At 34.3% G+C, this 20,000-nt stretch overlaps 1 protein-coding gene across 1 annotated transcript in view; it reads left to right on the top strand.

Annotated features, from left to right (window-relative positions):
- Nucleotides 1-359: 359 nt before the first annotated feature.
- Nucleotides 360-20,000, top strand: part of LOC144974050 (uncharacterized) — a 38,304-nt gene continuing 18,663 nt past the window's right edge. Inside the window, exons 1-8 of the mRNA XM_078916938.1 lie at nucleotides 360-444; nucleotides 656-829; nucleotides 6,067-6,163; nucleotides 10,945-11,087; nucleotides 12,496-12,598; nucleotides 13,380-13,516; nucleotides 14,916-15,018; nucleotides 18,483-18,649. Coding sequence (XP_078773064.1) covers nucleotides 754-829; nucleotides 6,067-6,163; nucleotides 10,945-11,087; nucleotides 12,496-12,598; nucleotides 13,380-13,516; nucleotides 14,916-15,018; nucleotides 18,483-18,649 — 826 coding nt within the window. The 5' untranslated portion in view covers nucleotides 360-444; nucleotides 656-753. The remainder of the gene's footprint in view (nucleotides 445-655; nucleotides 830-6,066; nucleotides 6,164-10,944; nucleotides 11,088-12,495; nucleotides 12,599-13,379; nucleotides 13,517-14,915; nucleotides 15,019-18,482; nucleotides 18,650-20,000) is intronic.

Raw genomic sequence — 20,000 nt, 5'->3', positions numbered from 1 at the left:
ACATATTTCATTTTTCAATTTAATTCATTTCAATTATATAAAGCTGTAACAGATCGCATAGTTTACCTCCTAAACAGAAATGCCAGCATTGAGAGGCATGCACAGTAGCTTTATGAATAAACAATCTTCTTCAAACGATTTTTGAATCTCTTTTGGACATTCGTTGCACAATAAACAAATGATGTATTACAAAATATAATCATCATATTTCATTCACAACTCCGTGAATTGCTTCACATCTCGGCAATTTGCAACATATATCCAATTAAGCTGACTTTTACAACTTGAACTCTTTGACGGATCAATATTGTTAGCAACACGAAAATGCCAACAATTGTATTGTATAGTTTAGATGGACTTGACCGTGTGTCTTGTTGGTGCTTTGTATTTCTTTTTCTCATAAAGTGTTATGGAAATAATAGGAATTAATGAAATAAGAGAGGAGTACTGTTGTTGTTGTTATTATTATTATTATTATTATTATTATTATTATTATTATTATTACTATTATTATGATTATTATGATTATTATTATTATCATTATTGCCATTATTATCTTTATTTTCATTAATGCCATCGTCATTACTGCAGTGGTTGTCGTTATTGTTGTTGTTGCTATAATTTTCACTGTTGATCTATCATCTTAATATTTCAGGACAATCAAAGCCTGTTTTATTTTCGTGTGATAGAAAATCTTATAACGTGACACCGACACTTGTATTGGAAATACTTTCTGTTGATTGGACTCTGCCAATGCTTTTTAACAGTCAAGTCAGAATGAATCTCATGCAATCAGCTGCTTATATTCTATTGATACTTGTGTCCATGGGTAAGTTGATTTACTTCCATTACGTACCAAAAGTACAAGTTGCATGTTAAGCGCACTACTCTAGCTGTCTATAAGTCTTTCAACGCAACGATACCAATACAGGCTGTATTCCCGTTTTTTTTTGTAACATTAAACGGAGAGTTCTGTTTACTAGATATTCTTTATATAAGGCGATAGTTCATACCAGAATCCTGTCCTTAAAACATAAAGACCGAATCCAATCAATCACAATTTAGGGTGGTCATCACTGTGTTGTTGGAGACCCCAGACAGGCTACTTATGACATGTAAAGAGTCGTTATCAAATAAGGAATTATATATATATATATATATATATATATATATATATATATATAAAATATAAAAAAAATAATAAAATTCCCTTTATTCATCCCCAAGGAGAAATTTGTCTTTAGAGTCTATTCCGAGGGAAGACTGGAATAACCCAGGCGTCAGCCGCAGAGCAGCGCCGCAAAGTGAGCTAGGGCAAGGTGACTTGCTCAAGGCCACACAACGCAGCGGCGGGTGATTGAACTCGGTACCTTTCGGGTAGGAAGCAAAGACCGTACCACTGAGCCACGCTGCCCCTTAAATATATATATAATTTGCTCCACGGTATTTCTTCCTGTTCTGATTCCTGCCTGTTCTTCTGCCAGTATTTCTTCTGTTCTAGATTTCATTCTGTTATGGATTATTCGGAGCTTGACTTTGCTTGGATGGCTTATCAAGCTTACTGTTCTGTAATTCTTGCATTGCTTTAAATTCCCTTTCTTTGAGAGGGGTATGACGATGGATTGTGTCCATTCTTTGGGACATTCTTTCTGATCTAATACCTTTTGGCAGAGCATTGTAAACACGTTTATTAGTTTTTCTCGGTCGTATTTTAGCATTTCAGATGGTATGTTGTCAATTCCTGGTGACTTATTTGGTTTAAGGCTTTTTATTTTTATCATCAGGAGAGAGCGAATGCTCGAAACAATATTGTAGAAGTTAATTTATAATTATATTTGAAATGTATAAATTCTTCCCCTTATCAAAAGTTGAGCACTTTATTTCATTATATTTGTTATTATACTATATATATATATATATATATAATATATATATATATATATATATATATTATATATATAATATATATTATATATATAGTCTTGAGATATTTATATACATGGATCATATTGACCGATCAACAATTAAGAAGCACGAATTAAATCTTTGATCACCTTGGTTATTATATTTATTAGGCCCTCTTCCAGATGGTGGCGATTTCGTGGAGTTGAATCCGGATATATATATATATATATATATATATATATATATATATAATATATATATATATAATACTATATACAGACGTCTGATGTTCAGAGTATTTTACCTACACACATAGCATCAATATGCATGAATAGTTATTATTAATATATTATATTATTATTATTATTATTATTATTATTATATATTGATAGTAATAATAATAATAATAATAATAATAATAATAATAATAATAATAATAATAATAATAATAATAATAATAATAATAATAAAAGACGGTAAATACAAGGTTTTGTCTGCTGGCCTTGCATTTACAAATTTGTTTCATGTGATCATCTCTATCATTTTATTAGTTGGTTCTAAATGAAATGAAACACTGTTCCCCATTTTACCTGGTACGATAGACACATTTGACATCAATTACAATTTTATTGCAAATGCATAAAGTTTATTTTGTACAACGACGTTACTGACCCTCAACAATGTTAGAAATCTACGATTTTACATCTCTCTGTCTTTTACATGTAAAATGTCTTCCTTAGTGACTCAACCTCAGAGTGTAATCTTGGAGGGTAAACTCTTCTTCTTCTTCTTCTTCTTCTTCTTCTTCTTCTTCTTCTTCTTCTTCTTCTTCTTCTTCTTCTTCTTCTTCTTCTTCTTCTTCTTCTTTTCTTTCAGCTTATCCCACATTTTTGCCATAATGACTGCTGCCTCTCCATGCATCTCAGTTCATAGCATCATCTTCCTCCATGCTCAGTTCTTATATATCGTCCTTTACTCTATCCAACCATCTAGTCTTTGAGTGCCCCTTTTTTTCTATTTAAGCTAATTGTGTATCCAATACTTTCCTTCCCACGTACTCCCTCTCTCCTCTCTTTACATGTCCGAACCATTTCAATCTATCTTCTCTCATCTTTATTGATACATTCTTCACTTCAGTTAACCTTCGAATTCGTTCATTTCTCACTTCATCTTTTTTTTTGTCTAGCCAAGTGACCTTCTCAACATCCTCATTTCTGCCCCTCACCCTCCTTATCGTGTTTTCTTTGTCGTAGTTGCTGTTTCTAGTCCATATAACATTACGGTTCTTACAACTCACGCATTTATTTTTCCCTTCAGCTTTGCGGAAATTCATTTGTCACGCATAACTCCAGTTAGCTTCCTCCAATTATTCCAACCTGCCTGGATCCTCTTCTTAACCTCCATCTCATTGCCTTCATCCCCTTGTACAGTTGTTCCTATATATTTAAATTGGTTTGTCTCTGGCCCATCCTCTGCTCCTATATTTATTGGAGGTCCTGCTCTCTGTTGTCCTAGACCAAACTCTACAAGGTGCCATGGTCTAATGAGCGCTCAAGAGCTAACTCGACTACATTCTTAAAAGAATGATGTTACAAATAAAGCCCCCAGAATTTACTAGTTACTTTTGGAATAAAGAACAAATGACGAATTGATTTAAGATGATGAGAATATAGAAGGATGAAATGTAATGAGATGAATGTTCTTATAAATCAATAATGATCACAGTTACAAATGATAAGATGACAATATTACGTAACTTCTGTGATCTTGAGGATAAAGTTGTATGGGCTTGTGAGGTACAACTTCCAGACAGAGGACATATTCAGCGATATCCGGACACGACAATCCTGACGGTGGCTGGCAAAGGTGAACAATGGTGTCTTGATAGTGGAATTAAATAATGGAGTTTTCCACCAAGTCCTGGTAATAAGATATACATCTTTATGGAGTTTTCCACCAAGTCCTGGTAATAAGATATAAATCTTTATGGAGTTTTCCACCAAGTCCTGGTAATAAGATATAAGTCTTTATGGAGTTTTCCACCAAGTCCTGGTAATAAGATATGTCTTTATGGAGTTTTCCACCGAGTCCTGGTAATAAGATATACATCTTTATGGAGTTTTCCACCGAGTCCTGGTAATAAGATATAAGTCTTTATGGAGTTTTCCACCGAGTCCTGGTAATAAGATATAAATCTTTATGGACTTTTCCACCAAGTCCTGGTAATAAGATATAAATCTTTATGGAGTTTTCCACCGAGTCCTGGTAATAAGACATAAATCTTTATGGAGTTTTCCACCGAGTCCTGGTAATAAGATATAAGTCTTTATGGAGTTTTCCACCGAGTCCTGGTAATAAGATATAAGTCTTTATAGAGTTTTCCACCGAGTCCTGGTAATAAGATATAAATCTTTATGGACTTTTCCACCAAGTCCTGGTAATAAGATATAAATCTTTATGGAGTTTTCCACCGAGTCCTGGTAATAAGATATAAATCTTTATGGAGTTTTCCACCGAGTCCTGGTAATAAGATATAAATCTTTATGACTTTTCCACCAAGTCCTGGTAATAAGATATAAATCTTTATGGAGTTTTCCACCGAGTCCTGGTAATAAGATATAAATCTTTATGGAGTTTTCCACCGAGTCCTGGTAATAAGATATAAATCTTTATGGAGTTTTCCACCGAGTCCTGGTAATAAGATATAAATCTTTATGGAGTTTTCCACCAAGTCCTGGTAATAAGATATAAATCTTTATGGAGTTTTCCACCGAGTCCTGGTAATAAGATATAAATCTTTATGGAGTTTTCCACCGAGTCCTGGTAATAAGATATAAGTCTTTATGGAGTTTTCCACCGAGTCCTGGTAATAAGATATAAGTCTTTATAGAGTTTTCCACCGAGTCCTGGTAATAAGATATAAATCTTTATGGAGTTTTCCACCAAGTACTGGTAATAAGATATAAATCTTTATGGAGTTTTCCACCGAGTCCTGGTAATAAGATATAAATCTTTATGGAGTTTTCCACCGAGTCCTGGTAATAAGATATAAATCTTTATGGAGATTTCCACCAAGTACTGGTAATAAGATATAAATCTTTATGGAGTTTTCCACCGAGTCCTGGTAATAAGATATAAATCTTTATGGAGTTTTCCACCGAGTCCTGGTAATAAGATATAAGTCTTTATGGAGTTTTCCACCAAGTCCTGGTAATAAGATATAAATCTTTATGGAGTTTTCCACCAAGTACTGGTAATAAGATATAAATCTTTATTTAGTTTTCCACCAAGTCCTGGTAATAAGATATAAATCTTTATGTAGTTTTCCACGAAGTGCCAATAGCAAGATATAAATCTTTAAAATATTAAGTGATATGAGGAGGGGAGTGGTCTGGCCGTCAAGGCATAGGCTTTCGAGAGAAGTGAGTGAGGAAGATTACATCAATCAGCTTTTATAATAAAGTAGCTACGTGACAGAAGGTAGAACGAAAAGTATTCACTAATTTGAAATGATTTCAAAGGGAAGGCTATTAAAGGAATGATAATCTAATATTAGAAGGTAAAGTTTTTCAAAGTCTACCGAAATATAACTGGAGTGAGATGAACTCCGTTCTTACTAAAATAAAACTGTAATAAGATAAATGTAAATCATGGTTGTGTGACACAAGGTTATAAATGCCGTTTCAGTCACGCTGAAATGAATACACAAAGAGTGAATTCAAGTTATATTGAGCTTGTTATTGGGTTAATTTCAGATGAGTGGCTCTGGAAATTGATGAAGGTTTGTGAATAGCATTGCACTATGGGAAAACTTGTAATGCATTGTTGAAAATATTCAGCGTATTGGAGAAGATACCATCCAAACCCCACTCAATCAAATCCATTATAATAATGTTTATAAAAACTCATTTTTTTCTCATTGACGTATCAGGTTTTGATTTAGTTTAAATTTTATACTCTATGTTAATTTAATTCAGAAGGTCTTGAAATTGACCCAATGTTGGGATATGTGGAGGTAACCACTTAACAGTCAAAGGGGGAAAACTCGTTGATTAAAAGTCAAGGTTTTACTTAATGTAATCTTCTTTGTAGCTAACAAACTTTGATTTCAGCTCAGTATTAAATTTTTAACATAAATGAATTTCCCTTTCATTCCAAAAGACGTCCTCTCCACCTTAGGATGCAACTACAAAGACATCCGTATTTGTAAAAGTATTTCTGGTTCCTTGACAGAAAATGACGGGATTCGTTTTTGCAGGTAAGTATTTGAATATTTGTTCGGTAGAATTTGGGTCAAGTTCTAGTATTTTGAGTAGAGTAGGTTCAAATGGAAATCGGTGATGGCTACTATCTGATTCTGTAGTATTTTGAGTAGAGTAGGTTCAAATGGAAATCGGTGATGGCTACTATCTGATTCTGTAGTATTTTGAGTAGAGTAGGTTCAAATGGAAATCGGTGATGGCTACTATCTGATTCTGACGGAGATGGAAAGACTAAGTAAAAGCATGTTATAAAAAGAAAAGAAAGGTTCCACAGAGTCCTACATGAAGCTCGTGGAAACTGGAGTTTTATTCAGAATTTTTGGGACAGGAAAAATAACAATATATATATATATATATAAATATATATAATATATATATATATATATATATATATATATACATACATACACGCATAAGGCTAAAAGAGACAACGAGAAGGATACAAAACAAGCCCATCTCTTTCATATTGTTCATACACCAAATCAAGTTCTCTATCAGCAATGTTATTGTATCAAAATCAAGTGTTTTCCATGAATGTAAGGTACATTCATGAGTTTTGTGGAACATTTTTATTACATCTGATGATATACACGCTGTCTTTAAAGTCCGAACGGTATGGTCTTTGCTTCGTACCCGAAAGGTACCGAGCTCTATACCTACCTCTGTCTTGTGTGGCCTTCTGCAAGTCACCTGGCCTTAGCTCAATTTGCTGATGCCTGGGTTATTCCAGTCTTCCCTGGGAATAGACCCTAGAGACAAATTTCCCCTATGGACCGAATAAATGGAATTATTCATTTATTTATTAAATATCTTTAATAGAAAAACGTTACAGCCACTATACTATTAGAGTGGACATATAAATATATAAATGTTATACTTTTGTTTGATGTTTTGTTTCACTGAGTGCGCTTTAATATGATTGCCATAGCTAGATATTTAAAAACATGAGTTTTGTATATAGCGCAATATTCACTAAACCTGCTCAAAGCGCTTTACAAAGGTTCCGTGACCAACAGCAACACCTAACATGTAGAACGAGACATAACCCCTATTAGGCAATCTTACATTTTTTCCCGATGCTGTTAACGGCCAGGTACTCATTTTACACCTGAGTAAGGTGAGAGAATGTGAGTAAAGAGCATTTTCCAAGGACTCAACTATGAGTTGAGCGAGGCTCGAACCCAAGACCTTTCGATCCAAAAGCGAGTGTCATACCTCACGACCACAAATCCTCACATACAATCGAATACAACCTATATTCTATTTATTTTCATGCGTTTTGCGTCTTATGTAGTATAAAGGATTAAATACCAGGTCTTTTTTAAAGGTAAATGCTCAGAAATCTGCTATGAGAGCTGAATAAACAATGTCGTTGATGTAAGCCGTAGAGAAAAGTCATACGGAGAAATGCCATTTGCGTCAAGTGGCTAGCAATGTAATCTATCTCTCCCAATACGATAACGATATTTTGGACGCACTGTTGCTATTCCGAGAGAGATAGAGATAAAAATGAGTGCTTTTAAGTTCACATCTATTTTGCTAATTTGAGTGATTTAATGTGGGACTATGACTCATCGGCAAAAATGGATGACTTTTCCTTAGAAAATGGTGAAAACCAGATGTAAGTAATCTGTGATAATTGGTTTTATATAATAAGTCTTTGAAATTAGGGAACGTTTTGTGGACATCGTGTATGCTTGAGTAAATAAAGAGAAATACAGTGACTGTTTGTTTTTTTGTCTGTTTTAACTCTCTCCTTACCAATCATTTTCAGTATTTTCTAAAAATGGCAGGCTTACCCAGCAGGAAAATTACTTTATTAAACTCAAACAGTCTCTCTACAAAACAACGTTATGTTCTTATTAATTAAACAAAGATCATTGTGATATAGAAATGAAATCTGAATAAGAAAAAATGTAAATTGTGTCGTAAAAAATGTGACGATTTTGCTCTAGATGGTAAGGAGAGGGTTTTACGGCGCTTGCAAGACATTTAGGTCATATCAGCGCCAGTAAAAAGGAAGAATATTAATAGTACAAATATTTTAGACTTACAATTAAAAGGACTTGAGGAAAAAGTAAGACAAAGGGGGATGGTACAAAGAGGAAACAGATGTAGAATCCAAGTGCACACTATCAGTGAACTTAGTTTGAGATTACCTATAAGTCTCACCCAGACACCAGCGCAAGATCCCACTAAGACGAATACACTCAAATTTTTCACAAATCATATGTTAAAATAAAACAGAACATAACAGAGAGATGGTTTACAAGGAAAAAGAATATCATCTCCCAAACTAAAACTATACATTCGCCTGTTTCCCTCCTAGCCATGGACTCCGGTCAGCGAGTTTTTTTTTTTTTCACCTGTTTGGGCCATTTTGTGACGTCATCTGAGTTCAAAGGGTTGTGCAGTTGGCTAGCCTACGCTACACACTACACAATGTACGCCTACCGTATTTTTGATTGTTAAGAAGAAGAAGAATGAGAAGAAGATAACATACTTTTAAACAATGTTTGATATAATACTATAATACTGTAGTTGAAGTTTGAAATATAAGTTAGCAATAGAAATTAGACCACACTATTGTTGTCTTGAGTTGTGTCTACAGTGGTAGCTAGTGTGGATAGATGCAGAAAAAGTACGTTACACAAATCAAATGCATTGTAGGGTCCATCTCTGTAGGTCTATTACTATATTTAGGTGATAAATGATTGCACAACTGTGATGATTGGTAAATTTATAACTGCTGCAAAAATACAACAAAATTATTTTTTTTTAAAAACATAGTGTTTTTATGCACCTCCGTTGACGGTGTATCTTTTATGCACCTCCGTCACGATGCGCATTCCACCCATTTTCATCAGCGATATTGTGTTTCTGTATTCGGACATAGCAAAAGTTATATTGTGACATATGTAGGATGTTTTTGTTAATAAATTTATACAAAAATAATAATAAACTAAAAAAAAATCGAAATATAGAACCGGGAAAATAGAAGTTGCATTGAAGGTAAAATAATGTCTCAGAAAGACCTTATTAAATGTGATGGACAGTTAGGTGGCTCCGTAGCGCAGTGGAAAGTACTGGGTTCGATTCCCATTGTAAACATATATTTTTTAAAAAGTTTACTTTATTAAGAAAGACATCTTTTTTTTTTCAAAAACTTTTTATCGTGTTTAAAAAAAATAATTTTCTAAAATTCTTTATTTATTTAAGATCAGTATTTGTGTGCCATGTCTCTTTTTACCTTTGATTTTTAAAAAATTATTGTGAATATTCTTTAATTTATTATCATTGTATAAACGTACATCGGTAATCACTAAGCAGCGTGCTAAACTACAATCAAAAACTATTTAAACCTCATGGTCGTATGCAGTAACATTTTTTTCAATTGTATTAATATGAACGATAGTAGTTAGTAGTATAAAATAGAGTAGTTGTAGTTGTAGTAGTATAATGTATGTAAAAGTAGTATAGTAGTAGTATAGTATGTAGTATATAGTAGTAGTAGTATAGTAGTAGTAGTAGTAGTATGTAGTATATAGTAGTATAGTATAAGTATGTAGTAGTAGTAGTTAGTAAAGGTAGTAGTAGTAGTATAGTAGTATAGTATATAGTAAGATAGTGTATAGTAGTAGTAGTAGTAGTAGTGTAGTATAGTAGTATAGTATAGTAGTAGTAGTAGTAGTAGTAAGTAGTAGTATAGTATGATAGTAGTAGTAGTGTTGTAGTAAGTAGTAATAGTAGTAGTAGTAGTATATAGTAGTAGTAGTAGTATAGTAGTAGTAGTAGTATATATAGTAGTAGTAGTAGTAGTAGTAATAGTAGTAGTAGTAGTAGTAGTAGTAGTGTTAGTAGTAGTAGTAGTAGTAGTAGTAGTAGTAGTTTAGTAGTAAGTAGTAGTAGTAGTAGTAGTAGTAGTGTAGTAACTAGTATGTAGTTAGTAGTAGTATAGTAGTAGATTAGTAGTTAGTAGTAGTAGTATAGAGTAGTAGTAGTAGTAGTAGTTAGTAGTAAGCAGCAGCAGCAGCAGCAGCAGCAGTAGCTGTAGTGGCAGTTGTTGCAAGTGGAGGTTAGTGGTGGTCAATCCTAGTGTTGAGTCCGCGTGGAGTCAGCGTTCCCAACAACTTGATCAGGTGAGTTTCCCAACGGTTCATATAAACCGCTTGCGTGTCAAAACGACACGTAAAACTAGTACTGTCACGTGATTATTTTTCTCCACGAATCAGCGTGAGACGGTAGACATGGAAGAACCTCCCTGACCCATTTTTAAACCTGCCTGTTCCCAACCTGGTGCAAAACTAAGTAATCTCATTCCAAGACAAAGACAGAAAACAATTGGAAAACAGATATAAGGGATAGAAGACACAGCAAATACCTCCCTGCCCACTATGGGAGGTCAGGAACCCCAGCCAGTACAATTACTGTTTTGATCAAAGTTACCCAAACGTTAGTTTTACATGGCATCCTCTTATTTTGCTTACCTTTGTGGTTGGAGTTTAATCTGTTTAAATCTTTCTCCAAAAGGCATGATGCCATTACATCTATGTGGCACGGCGTCAATTTCCACCAAAAACAATACAAAACAGTTTTCCATTGTAACTATGATATAAAACGAATCTATTGTCGGTAAAATCCATTCATATAAGGATGCCGTATTAGGAACTAAACATGTACTTTTCATTCCATGATAAGCGGATAACGCTATAAAAGTATCTAAAGAACAAGAAAATATCTATTTTTTTTGTAAGCAATCATATTTGTTCACTTGCAGGAAAACAAAAAAGGCTATGGAGTGTCTTACGGACATAAGGGAGAGAACTTGTCCAATGAAAGTGCAGAGGTTGATAAAGAAGGAAAAACAAGAACTTGAAGAGACCTCCGATATGTGCATGGAAAAGTTCGGCATCGTCATAGGTCATGGTTATTTTCAATCTTTTATTCAGATACTGGTTTACATGTTTGAATCTCTTTGTAGACTTCGTGTCACATGAATAGTAACCATTGCAAACACTCGTGTCATTTGGAAGCAGCAATGTGTGAAAACTCGGTTCAGATTTTTATTAAGATTCTCCACATCTTAAAACAATCCCAGCCGTATTAAAATACCATCATGCCAATAAGCCGTTTGTAGAAGTGAATAAAAAAAAAGAGAAAATAAATGCTGAAACGTGTAGAAAAGACACACTTTTTGGTAGTAATTTTGATATTAATACTCATAATAACGATAATTACACTGATAGTGATTATAACAATAATAACAACAACAATATTGATAAGTACACTGATAATGATAATAACAATAATAACAACAATAATATTGATAATTTAGCAATGACTATCCCGCACAAAACTTTGGGCCTCTTTTTCGCTTACGAAGTGCCCGAATTCGCGTCAAAATATGGGACGAAGCCGTTTCGTATATGCTATTTTAAAAAACTAATTACGACGCTGTTTATTGATGAATATGACTGAAAGTTGGCACACAGTTAGAAAAAAAGGTCATTTTAGATTATGTCAAGCGACTAAACTCGTGCGATTACCAGAAGACCGTTAAAAATAGATTTTTACTCTTTGGAGTAAAATATTTCTAAAACTACCGGGCGTGGAGGTTTTATCGCTGACAAGGTAATACATAAACATTTCTTCTTTTTGGTTGTAAAATTTCATATGAATATGACGAGTACTTTTCCCGTATTTTACAAAACACCATCCTAATTTGCTCTTCAAGTTTCAATCTTTTAATCCACTTATTACGCAAGATACAACCAAAGGTCGAAAAAAAATGCCAAAAAAGGGTCCCATATTTTCGCGTTTTTTTTTCCTCTTTGCGGGTCATCCAAATAAATGACACCTTTGAAACTGCATAACTTGTTTATTTATGAATGGATTTTCAAAATTCAAAAACATTTTTACTCAGTGGAGATAGGGCTTTGATTTTAGACAAATATCTTCCTCAAAAAGAGAAAAACACATTTTTCATAGTCATTGCTAGATAATTACACTGATAATGATAATAAGAATAATTACAAAATGGCAAAAATTGAGAGTAAAATTAAAAGCATTGACATCTAGGAAAATGAAGTTTCTAAAGTGACAGGAAATTTTTTTACGACTCATTGATGATACTTGTCTTTATCAAATTAATAAATGATGCATAAGACCCAATGTTAAGTCTCAGGTTCACCCCTACACAATACTCGATACACATGGTGGGTCACACACACACAAACATATATATATATATATATATATATATATATATATATGTGTGTGTGTGTGTGTGTGTGTTTGTGTGTGTGTGTGTCTGTGTCTGTCTTTTCAGGAGCCTCTTTGTGCCCATATGATCGTTTGAAAGAATGCCAAAAACCTCTCGAAAACAAGACGGAGGACTATCGACTCATCGATGACCTCAACAAGGCTTGCAAGTAAGTATGTCACTGGGTGGGGCCTTTGACCTCTAGTGATAGTAGGAGGTCAAGGTGTGTTTCTTCCACCTGTATCTATTTTTCGAGTTTGTAGAAGGAAGTTTTAAAGATTGAGAGTGTGACCTTTGCTAAATTGGTTAATAATAGTAACCTTGCTAGTATTGATGTATAGGAGAATGTTGATATCATGGACAAGTATACGAAGGAGTTTGTGTTGGCGAAGGTGAGAAAAGGAAGAATGTTGATGGATACCATCAGAAAGAGGCACTTAGGGTTTCTGGGACATGTGTGGAGAAGAGACGGTATAGAAAAGTTGGTAACATCTGAGATGATTGAAGGAAAGAGAGCTAGTGGAAGACAAAGAATGACCTTTGTAAATTACCTAAGATGGCCAAATGTGATTTCAAAAGCAACAAAGATGTCATGCTTACCGCAGAGGATCGTGATCCGTGAAGACAGCTGACTGGCAACGTGCTCAAGAGTACAAGCCACGATGGATGATGATGATGAGTATTGATGCCAGGACAGAAAATTGCTAGTTTGTTCAGACCATTTTGTATGCTTTTGATGTTGTCCGATTATTCTTTATCTTGGGTTGTAAATGATTCCGCCCTTGATATTACTTAATATTCCTTGTTTTGTTCTTGTGTACAATACAGGAACTTGGTTCCACTTAACCTAATGAGAAACTAAAAGATGTTATGGAAAGCCTATAAAAACATGGAATCACTCTATTATATGTGGAAATGAAATGTACAAAATTAACTTTGTTGGTTTTTAGTTCATTGTTAGATGCTGTGAAATGTGTCAAGGATGACATGGTCTTCTGTCATGACGACTACCAAGGGCACATCCAGGCCACATTAGACAATGTTCAAGGTCATGTACTGTTGTGTGAACACCATCGTAGTAATCAAGGTATTCATATGTCTTTCTGAACTTAAAATTTTCAAGTACTCAAAATAATGAAATGGACAATGAATTACAATTTTTTGATCCTATTGAGACGCAATTTGTATATGGGATTTTTTCAGAAATGATGACATAGATCCATTCGTGTGTGGCAAGCAGAGAATCAAAGTGAGAAATAGAGTTTATGTTTTTGATTAATGTCTAAAGAACAATTTTAGAACTTCAACTCAAGCCCTATATTTAATAGTTGACCTTGAATGTCAACAAAAAAGCCAATAATGTGACCAAACCTTTTGAAGATTTATGTGTGTTATTGTGACATTTTGTGGTAAATAATTCGTCCTCATAAATAATAATTAAGGCGGAATTTATTCTTTGTGTTGTCTCTCAACAAACGCGAGTTTAAAATGGACGTTGGCAATGTCTAATATATATATATATATATATATATATATATATATATATATATATATAATATAATATATATATATACATACATCCGAACCCACTCATGGGCCTCGCTTTACATTGTTGTTTTGCGACATTTGGAAAGAAAAATTATACATATTTCCATTAATTAACCCTCAGTGATTATTATTATTATTATTATTATTATTATTATTATTATTATTATTAATTATTATTATTATTATTATTATTATTATTATTATTATTATTATTATTTATTAATATTATTCCTATTATTATCATATTGTCATACGAAATCATTCGTGAAGATAACTGATTACAGAAGCTGAGATGTCTTCTAATCATCAGAATGAGCCGTGTACCCCACTGGGATTGTCTTGTTTCCACAATATGAATGGAATGCAAAAATACACTTCTGATCACTTTGCACATCGGTTGTCCGTTGATCTGGCCTCTGAAGTAGCCTTTTGCAAAAAAGACATACGTTCAGAGGTTAGATCAACGAGCCATCGATATCCCGATAAAAAAAGAATTGAGCTTTTATATAGCGCAATATCAACTAAATGTGCTCAAAGCGCTTTACAAGGGATTGCTGACTAACAGCAACATGTAACATGTAGAACGCCTAATAGGCGATGTTACGATTTTTTCGGACAGTGACAACGCTGTTAACGGCCATGTACTCACTCACCTGAGTACAGGGAATGAGATGAAATAGCCTTTTCCAAGGACTCAACTATGCGCCGAGCGAGGCTCAAACGCTTGACCTTCCGATCCTAAAGCGAGCGTCATACCACTAGACCACATAGCCGATAGTGTTTTGTTTATAGACAAGTTTTTATCATCACTAAAAATGTAAATCATGTACAAAAAGTTCCCGTCCATCTTTTTTTTCGCGACGGTGATATAAGTTTTGGATTTTTTGAAAAATGCTTTAGTGTCTCGCTTGTCTGCACTCTCCTCAAAATTGTTCCAGATCATTCACTGCAAGCTCTTTGGAACTGTAGCGAACGTATAAGACACACGGATGTTCAAGATATAGAGGAAATCTGGTCCAATGACATTCTGACTTATTGCAAGTAAGTACCGGATAATTTTTGGAAATAGTTTTTGTCAAATAATCTTCAACTCCTGAGAGTATTCTGAGAGTACCATGGACCAGAAAGAAATAAAAGATTCTGGTTCCTATTGATGCATGCAGGCCAAAGATCCAGAAAACTGTTGTCAGAAGTTAATAATGAGAAAATGACTTATTATGGACACATTCGGAGACACAACACCACCCAAAAATCTGTGCTAGAGGGAAAAGTACCAAAACAGGAAGGCGAGGGGCAAACCAAGAAGTCCTGGATAGGAAACGTAAGGAGGCAACAACAACTGACAAAAAGATAATTGACTGCTCGGTAATGGCCCTTGAGCGTGAAGAATGGCGTTCCATGACATTCAACCACTGTAGGGAGACGGAACTCCGGTAAGGTAAGGTAATCTTCAACTAAGACGTTCGTAGGACATGGAGAGAAAAATAAAGCGAGTAGATATGACTCATATATAAGGGAACAACACAAAACTAACAACGTTTCGGCCCTTGGCCTTCGTCAGGAAACAAAAAACACAAACACAATTATGTAAATTTACAAAATATCACATTTCGTCAAATAATAATAATAATAATAATAATAATAATAATAATAATAATAATAATAATAATAATAATAATAATAATAATAATGATGATGATGATGATGATGATGATGATGATGATAATAATAATAATAATGATGATAACAATAATAATAATAATGCTAATAACAATAATAATAATAATAATAATAATAATAATAATAATAATAATAATAATAATAATAATAATAATAATAATGATGATGATGTTGAAGATGATGATGATGATGATGATGATGATGATGATGATGATGATGATGATGATGATGATGATGATGATACTACTACTATTAATAATAATAATAATAATAATAATAATAATAATAATAAATAATAATAATAAAATAATAATAATAATAATAATAATAATAATATAATAATAATAATAATAATAATAATAATAATAATAATAATAATAATAATAATAATAATAATAATAATAATAATAATAATAATAATAATAATAATAATAATAATATTAATAATACCAATAAGAACAACAACAATAATAATAATAGGGACTAGTCGGGACTATTTTTTAAAAAAGCATAATTTGACCCTGAAAATTTGAAGAATTACCGCCCATCTTTCCAAAATCCTGGAAAGAGTAATACTAAAGCAGCTAAAGAATCATCTAGATTCAAACAATCTTATCGAGCCTTTTCAGTCAGCTTACCGTGCGCATCATAGCACTGAAACCGCCCTTTTCAAGATTGTGAATGACCTGCTGATAGCAAGTGATAATGGTAATATATCTATCCTTACGCTGTTAGATCTATCTGCGGCATTCGACACAATAGATGACTCAATCCTATGTGATAGGCTTTATTCTGATTTTGGCATCTCTGGTACAACTCTTTCGTGGTTTAAATCATATCTCACCAATAGGTCACAGGCAGTGAGTGTAAATGGCAAAGTTTCTAACGATGTCTATATAGAATATGGCGTCCCGCAAGGTTCGGTTTTAGGTCCTATACTTTATACCCTTTATACTTTACCATTAGGCAGTGTAATACGCTCCCATTCTGTTAATTACCACATTATGCTGACGACACGCAGCTATATAACTCTGCTTCTCCTCATGATCTCTCCTCTCTTGTCTGTCATCTAGAAAATTGTTGTGACTCCATCAAAAGTTGGATGCTTGCAAATAAGCTATTGTTGAATGAAGACAAAACAGAAGTTGTTTTGATAGGAACTCAGCAAAATTTAAAGTCTTTCCAATTTTCAAATCCTACTCTAACTATATCTGATTCTGATATTTCTATTTCTGAAAAGGCTAAAAATTTAGGTGTCATTCTGGATAGTTCTTTGTCCATGGATCAGCATATAAACAATAATGTGACAATTATGTACTTTGAGCTCCGTAGAATATCACAGATGAGGTCGTTTTTACCTTTCAACACCTTGAAGATATATTGTCTCTGCATTGGTCTTGTCACGTCTTGACTACTGCAATTCACTGCTCGCTGGTCTCCCTAATAACAAAATAAACAAGCTCCAGAGAGTACAAAATTGTGCGGCTAGGTTAGTCCTGGGAAAATCTCATTACGATGATACACAGGACATGCTTCGAATCCCCCAATGGCTGCCAGTCCGGGCTAGAATTGGATATAAAATAGCCCTTATCTGCTTTGGTGTATTTGAGTCTTCTGTCCCTCTTTACATTCAACACTTACTCCAACCATACGTACCTCTGAGAAATCTTAGATCCCACGATTCAAAATTGTTAGCATCTCCTAAAACTAAACTTAAGTATTTTGGTGATATCTTATGAAATTCGGACCCACGATTTTGAATGATCTCCCTCAATCTGTGAGATTCTCGAGCTCAATAGACATTTTCAAAAAAGCCCTGAAAACACATCTTTTCAGGAAATATTTACTTAATTGAATTTTAAATGTATTGTATGTGACATTTATATTGATGATGTATTGATGCCCTTTTATGCTAATTGTTTTGATACCTTGGTTGAATTTATTTTTTTAAGCGCTTTGAGGTTTCGACGAAAGGCGCTATATAAATATGCTTATTATTATTAATAATAGGTAGAATGTATTACCCCATCTGGTTCTATAGTTATGACGTGGCACCACTGAAACCCCACTTTGGATTAGAACATGGGAAAACGCCGACTAGCTGGACTACGTTCTGTCGTGAACGAAAGCCCGTCAATCGTGTACAACATTGCTGAAATCTTTTTATCATTATTATCATTATATTATTATTATTATTATTATTATTATTATTATTATTATTATTATTATTATTATTATTATTATTATTATTATTATTATTACTTTAGTGTTTTATTCATCCTGTTTTGTTGATAAAGCTGAAACCCCAAACGTCTATATTATATGTTTTCGTTTATCAAATTAAAGCTTACATTAGATTTCACATCGTTAATAATCATTTTGTGTTCGAAAGCTCAAATTGACCCAAATTTCATGGTTAGAAAATACACATAATTCTAAAAGCCAACCAAAAGAGTTAATAATTCAGAAAAATTAGTGGAGCAGGCACTTATGTTGATAACGACAAGAGAAGAAGTGAGTAGGAAAGTGCCAGAAGACAATAGAGAATAAAAAAATTTTCGCGCAGGTGATGGGGATTTGAACCCGCGACTTTACTGGTACGACAACTCCGCCTGGCCGGTGAGAGCGTGACTCTATCCACGTGGATAGCTCATACGGTAGAGTCAAGCTCTCACCGGCCAGGCGGAGTTGTCGTACCAGTTAAGTCGCAGGTTCCAATCCCATCACCGCCGCGAAAAAATGTTTATTCTCTATTGTCTTCTGGCACTTTCCTACTCACTTCATCTCTTGTTGTTACCAAACGAGTTAAGAATCTTAAATTTCAGAATGGCTTACCCAGTTGCTGACTGTGAGTTTACTGAACTTGATAAGTGTCCGGGAACATTCCAGGAACCCTTTTTGAGGAGTGAGATCGGATGGGCCATAGAAGAAACACATCATGAATGTGAGACCGTGTTTTTTGGAGAACACCCTGAAACAAAAGACATTTTTAGTAAGTTGCATGTATTATTATATTCTTCTCCTCCTCCTCCTCCTCCTCCTCCTCCTCCTCCTCCTCCTCCTCCTCCTCCTCCTCCTCCTCCCTCCTCCTCTCTCCTCCTCCTCTCTTCCTCTCTTCTTCTTCTTCTTCTTCTTCTTCTTCTTCTTCTTCTTCTTCTTCTTCTTCTTCTTCTTCTTCTTCTTCTTCTTCTTCTTCTTCTTCTTCTTCTTCTTCTTCTTCTTTTGCTTGTCAATCTTCTCCTTCATTCTTTTCCATCGTCTTCATTATCTTCGTTATTTTACTCTCCTCTTACACTATAGCATTTATATAGTGCAATATCTACTATACGTGCTCAATGCGCTTTACAAGCGATCCGTAGACAACAGCAACAATTAACATGTAGGGGACATGACTCCTGTTGGGCGATATTACATTTAATTTTGAGGACAGAGACAACGCTGTTAACGACCAAGTACTCATTTTACACCTGAGTACAGTCAGATAATGTGAATAAAGAGCCTTTTCCAAGGACTAAACTATGCTCCGAGCGAGGTTCGAGCCCAGGACCTTCCGATCCGAAAGCGAGTGTCATAAAACTTGACCACATCGTCGTTCTTCCCCATCCAGTTTCTACTCCTCTTTCTTCTTCCTTTTTTTCCTTTTTAAGTAAACCGACTGTCTCACTCAGACCGATTATTATTTCCGATCTACATATCGAAAGAAAACAAAATTAAACGATATTTTCCTTGATGGTTTGTTGAATATCTTAAAAGGTCCCACAACTACTCAGATCCCTGATACTTTCTAGCATGATTTTGTATAAACGGAATGCTTTTGATAAAAGAATTTCTATCTTCAGTGACATTTCTTAGGGTCTATCCATCCAAACAAAAATACCACAGTCGGTACTAAGCCCCCCCCCCCCCTCCCTCCCACTCCTGCCCCCCCCCCCCCCCCCCCGCCATCTACCCACCTCGTCCATGGCTTATTGTTGTTTTCTTGTTCGTTTAGAAAATATTATCTAACATGACTGAATGAATGTGACGAATTATCTCAAAACGGAAATATGCCTTTGAGAACCTGGTGCATAAAATTAAAATTTAGCATAAACTTAGAAATTGTCGTACAGTAAACATCCTGTTTTAGGAGAGTGAATTTCTAGTTTCAAACATCAAAACATTCAATTGTCCAAACCTAAATAATTTTGTGCGGCTATGTGTGTTCGAGTGGTATGACACTCGTTTTTTGGGATCGGAAGGTCTTGGGTTTGAGTCCCGCTTTGAGCTAAATAACATTCTTTTGCCGTACTCGTCATACAGGGGTCATGCCCCGTCCTACATGTTAAGTGTTGCTGTTGGCTAAA

The sequence above is a fragment of the Berghia stephanieae genome, chromosome 5 (genome assembly GCF_034508935.2).
Source record: "Berghia stephanieae isolate SIO BIC M18660-M18661 chromosome 5, UCSD_Bste_1.3, whole genome shotgun sequence".
Taxonomy (NCBI): Eukaryota; Metazoa; Mollusca; class Gastropoda; order Nudibranchia; family Aeolidiidae; genus Berghia; species Berghia stephanieae.
The sequence above is the reverse complement of the archived record's forward strand: the minus strand, read 5'-3'. Positions and strand labels throughout refer to the sequence as shown.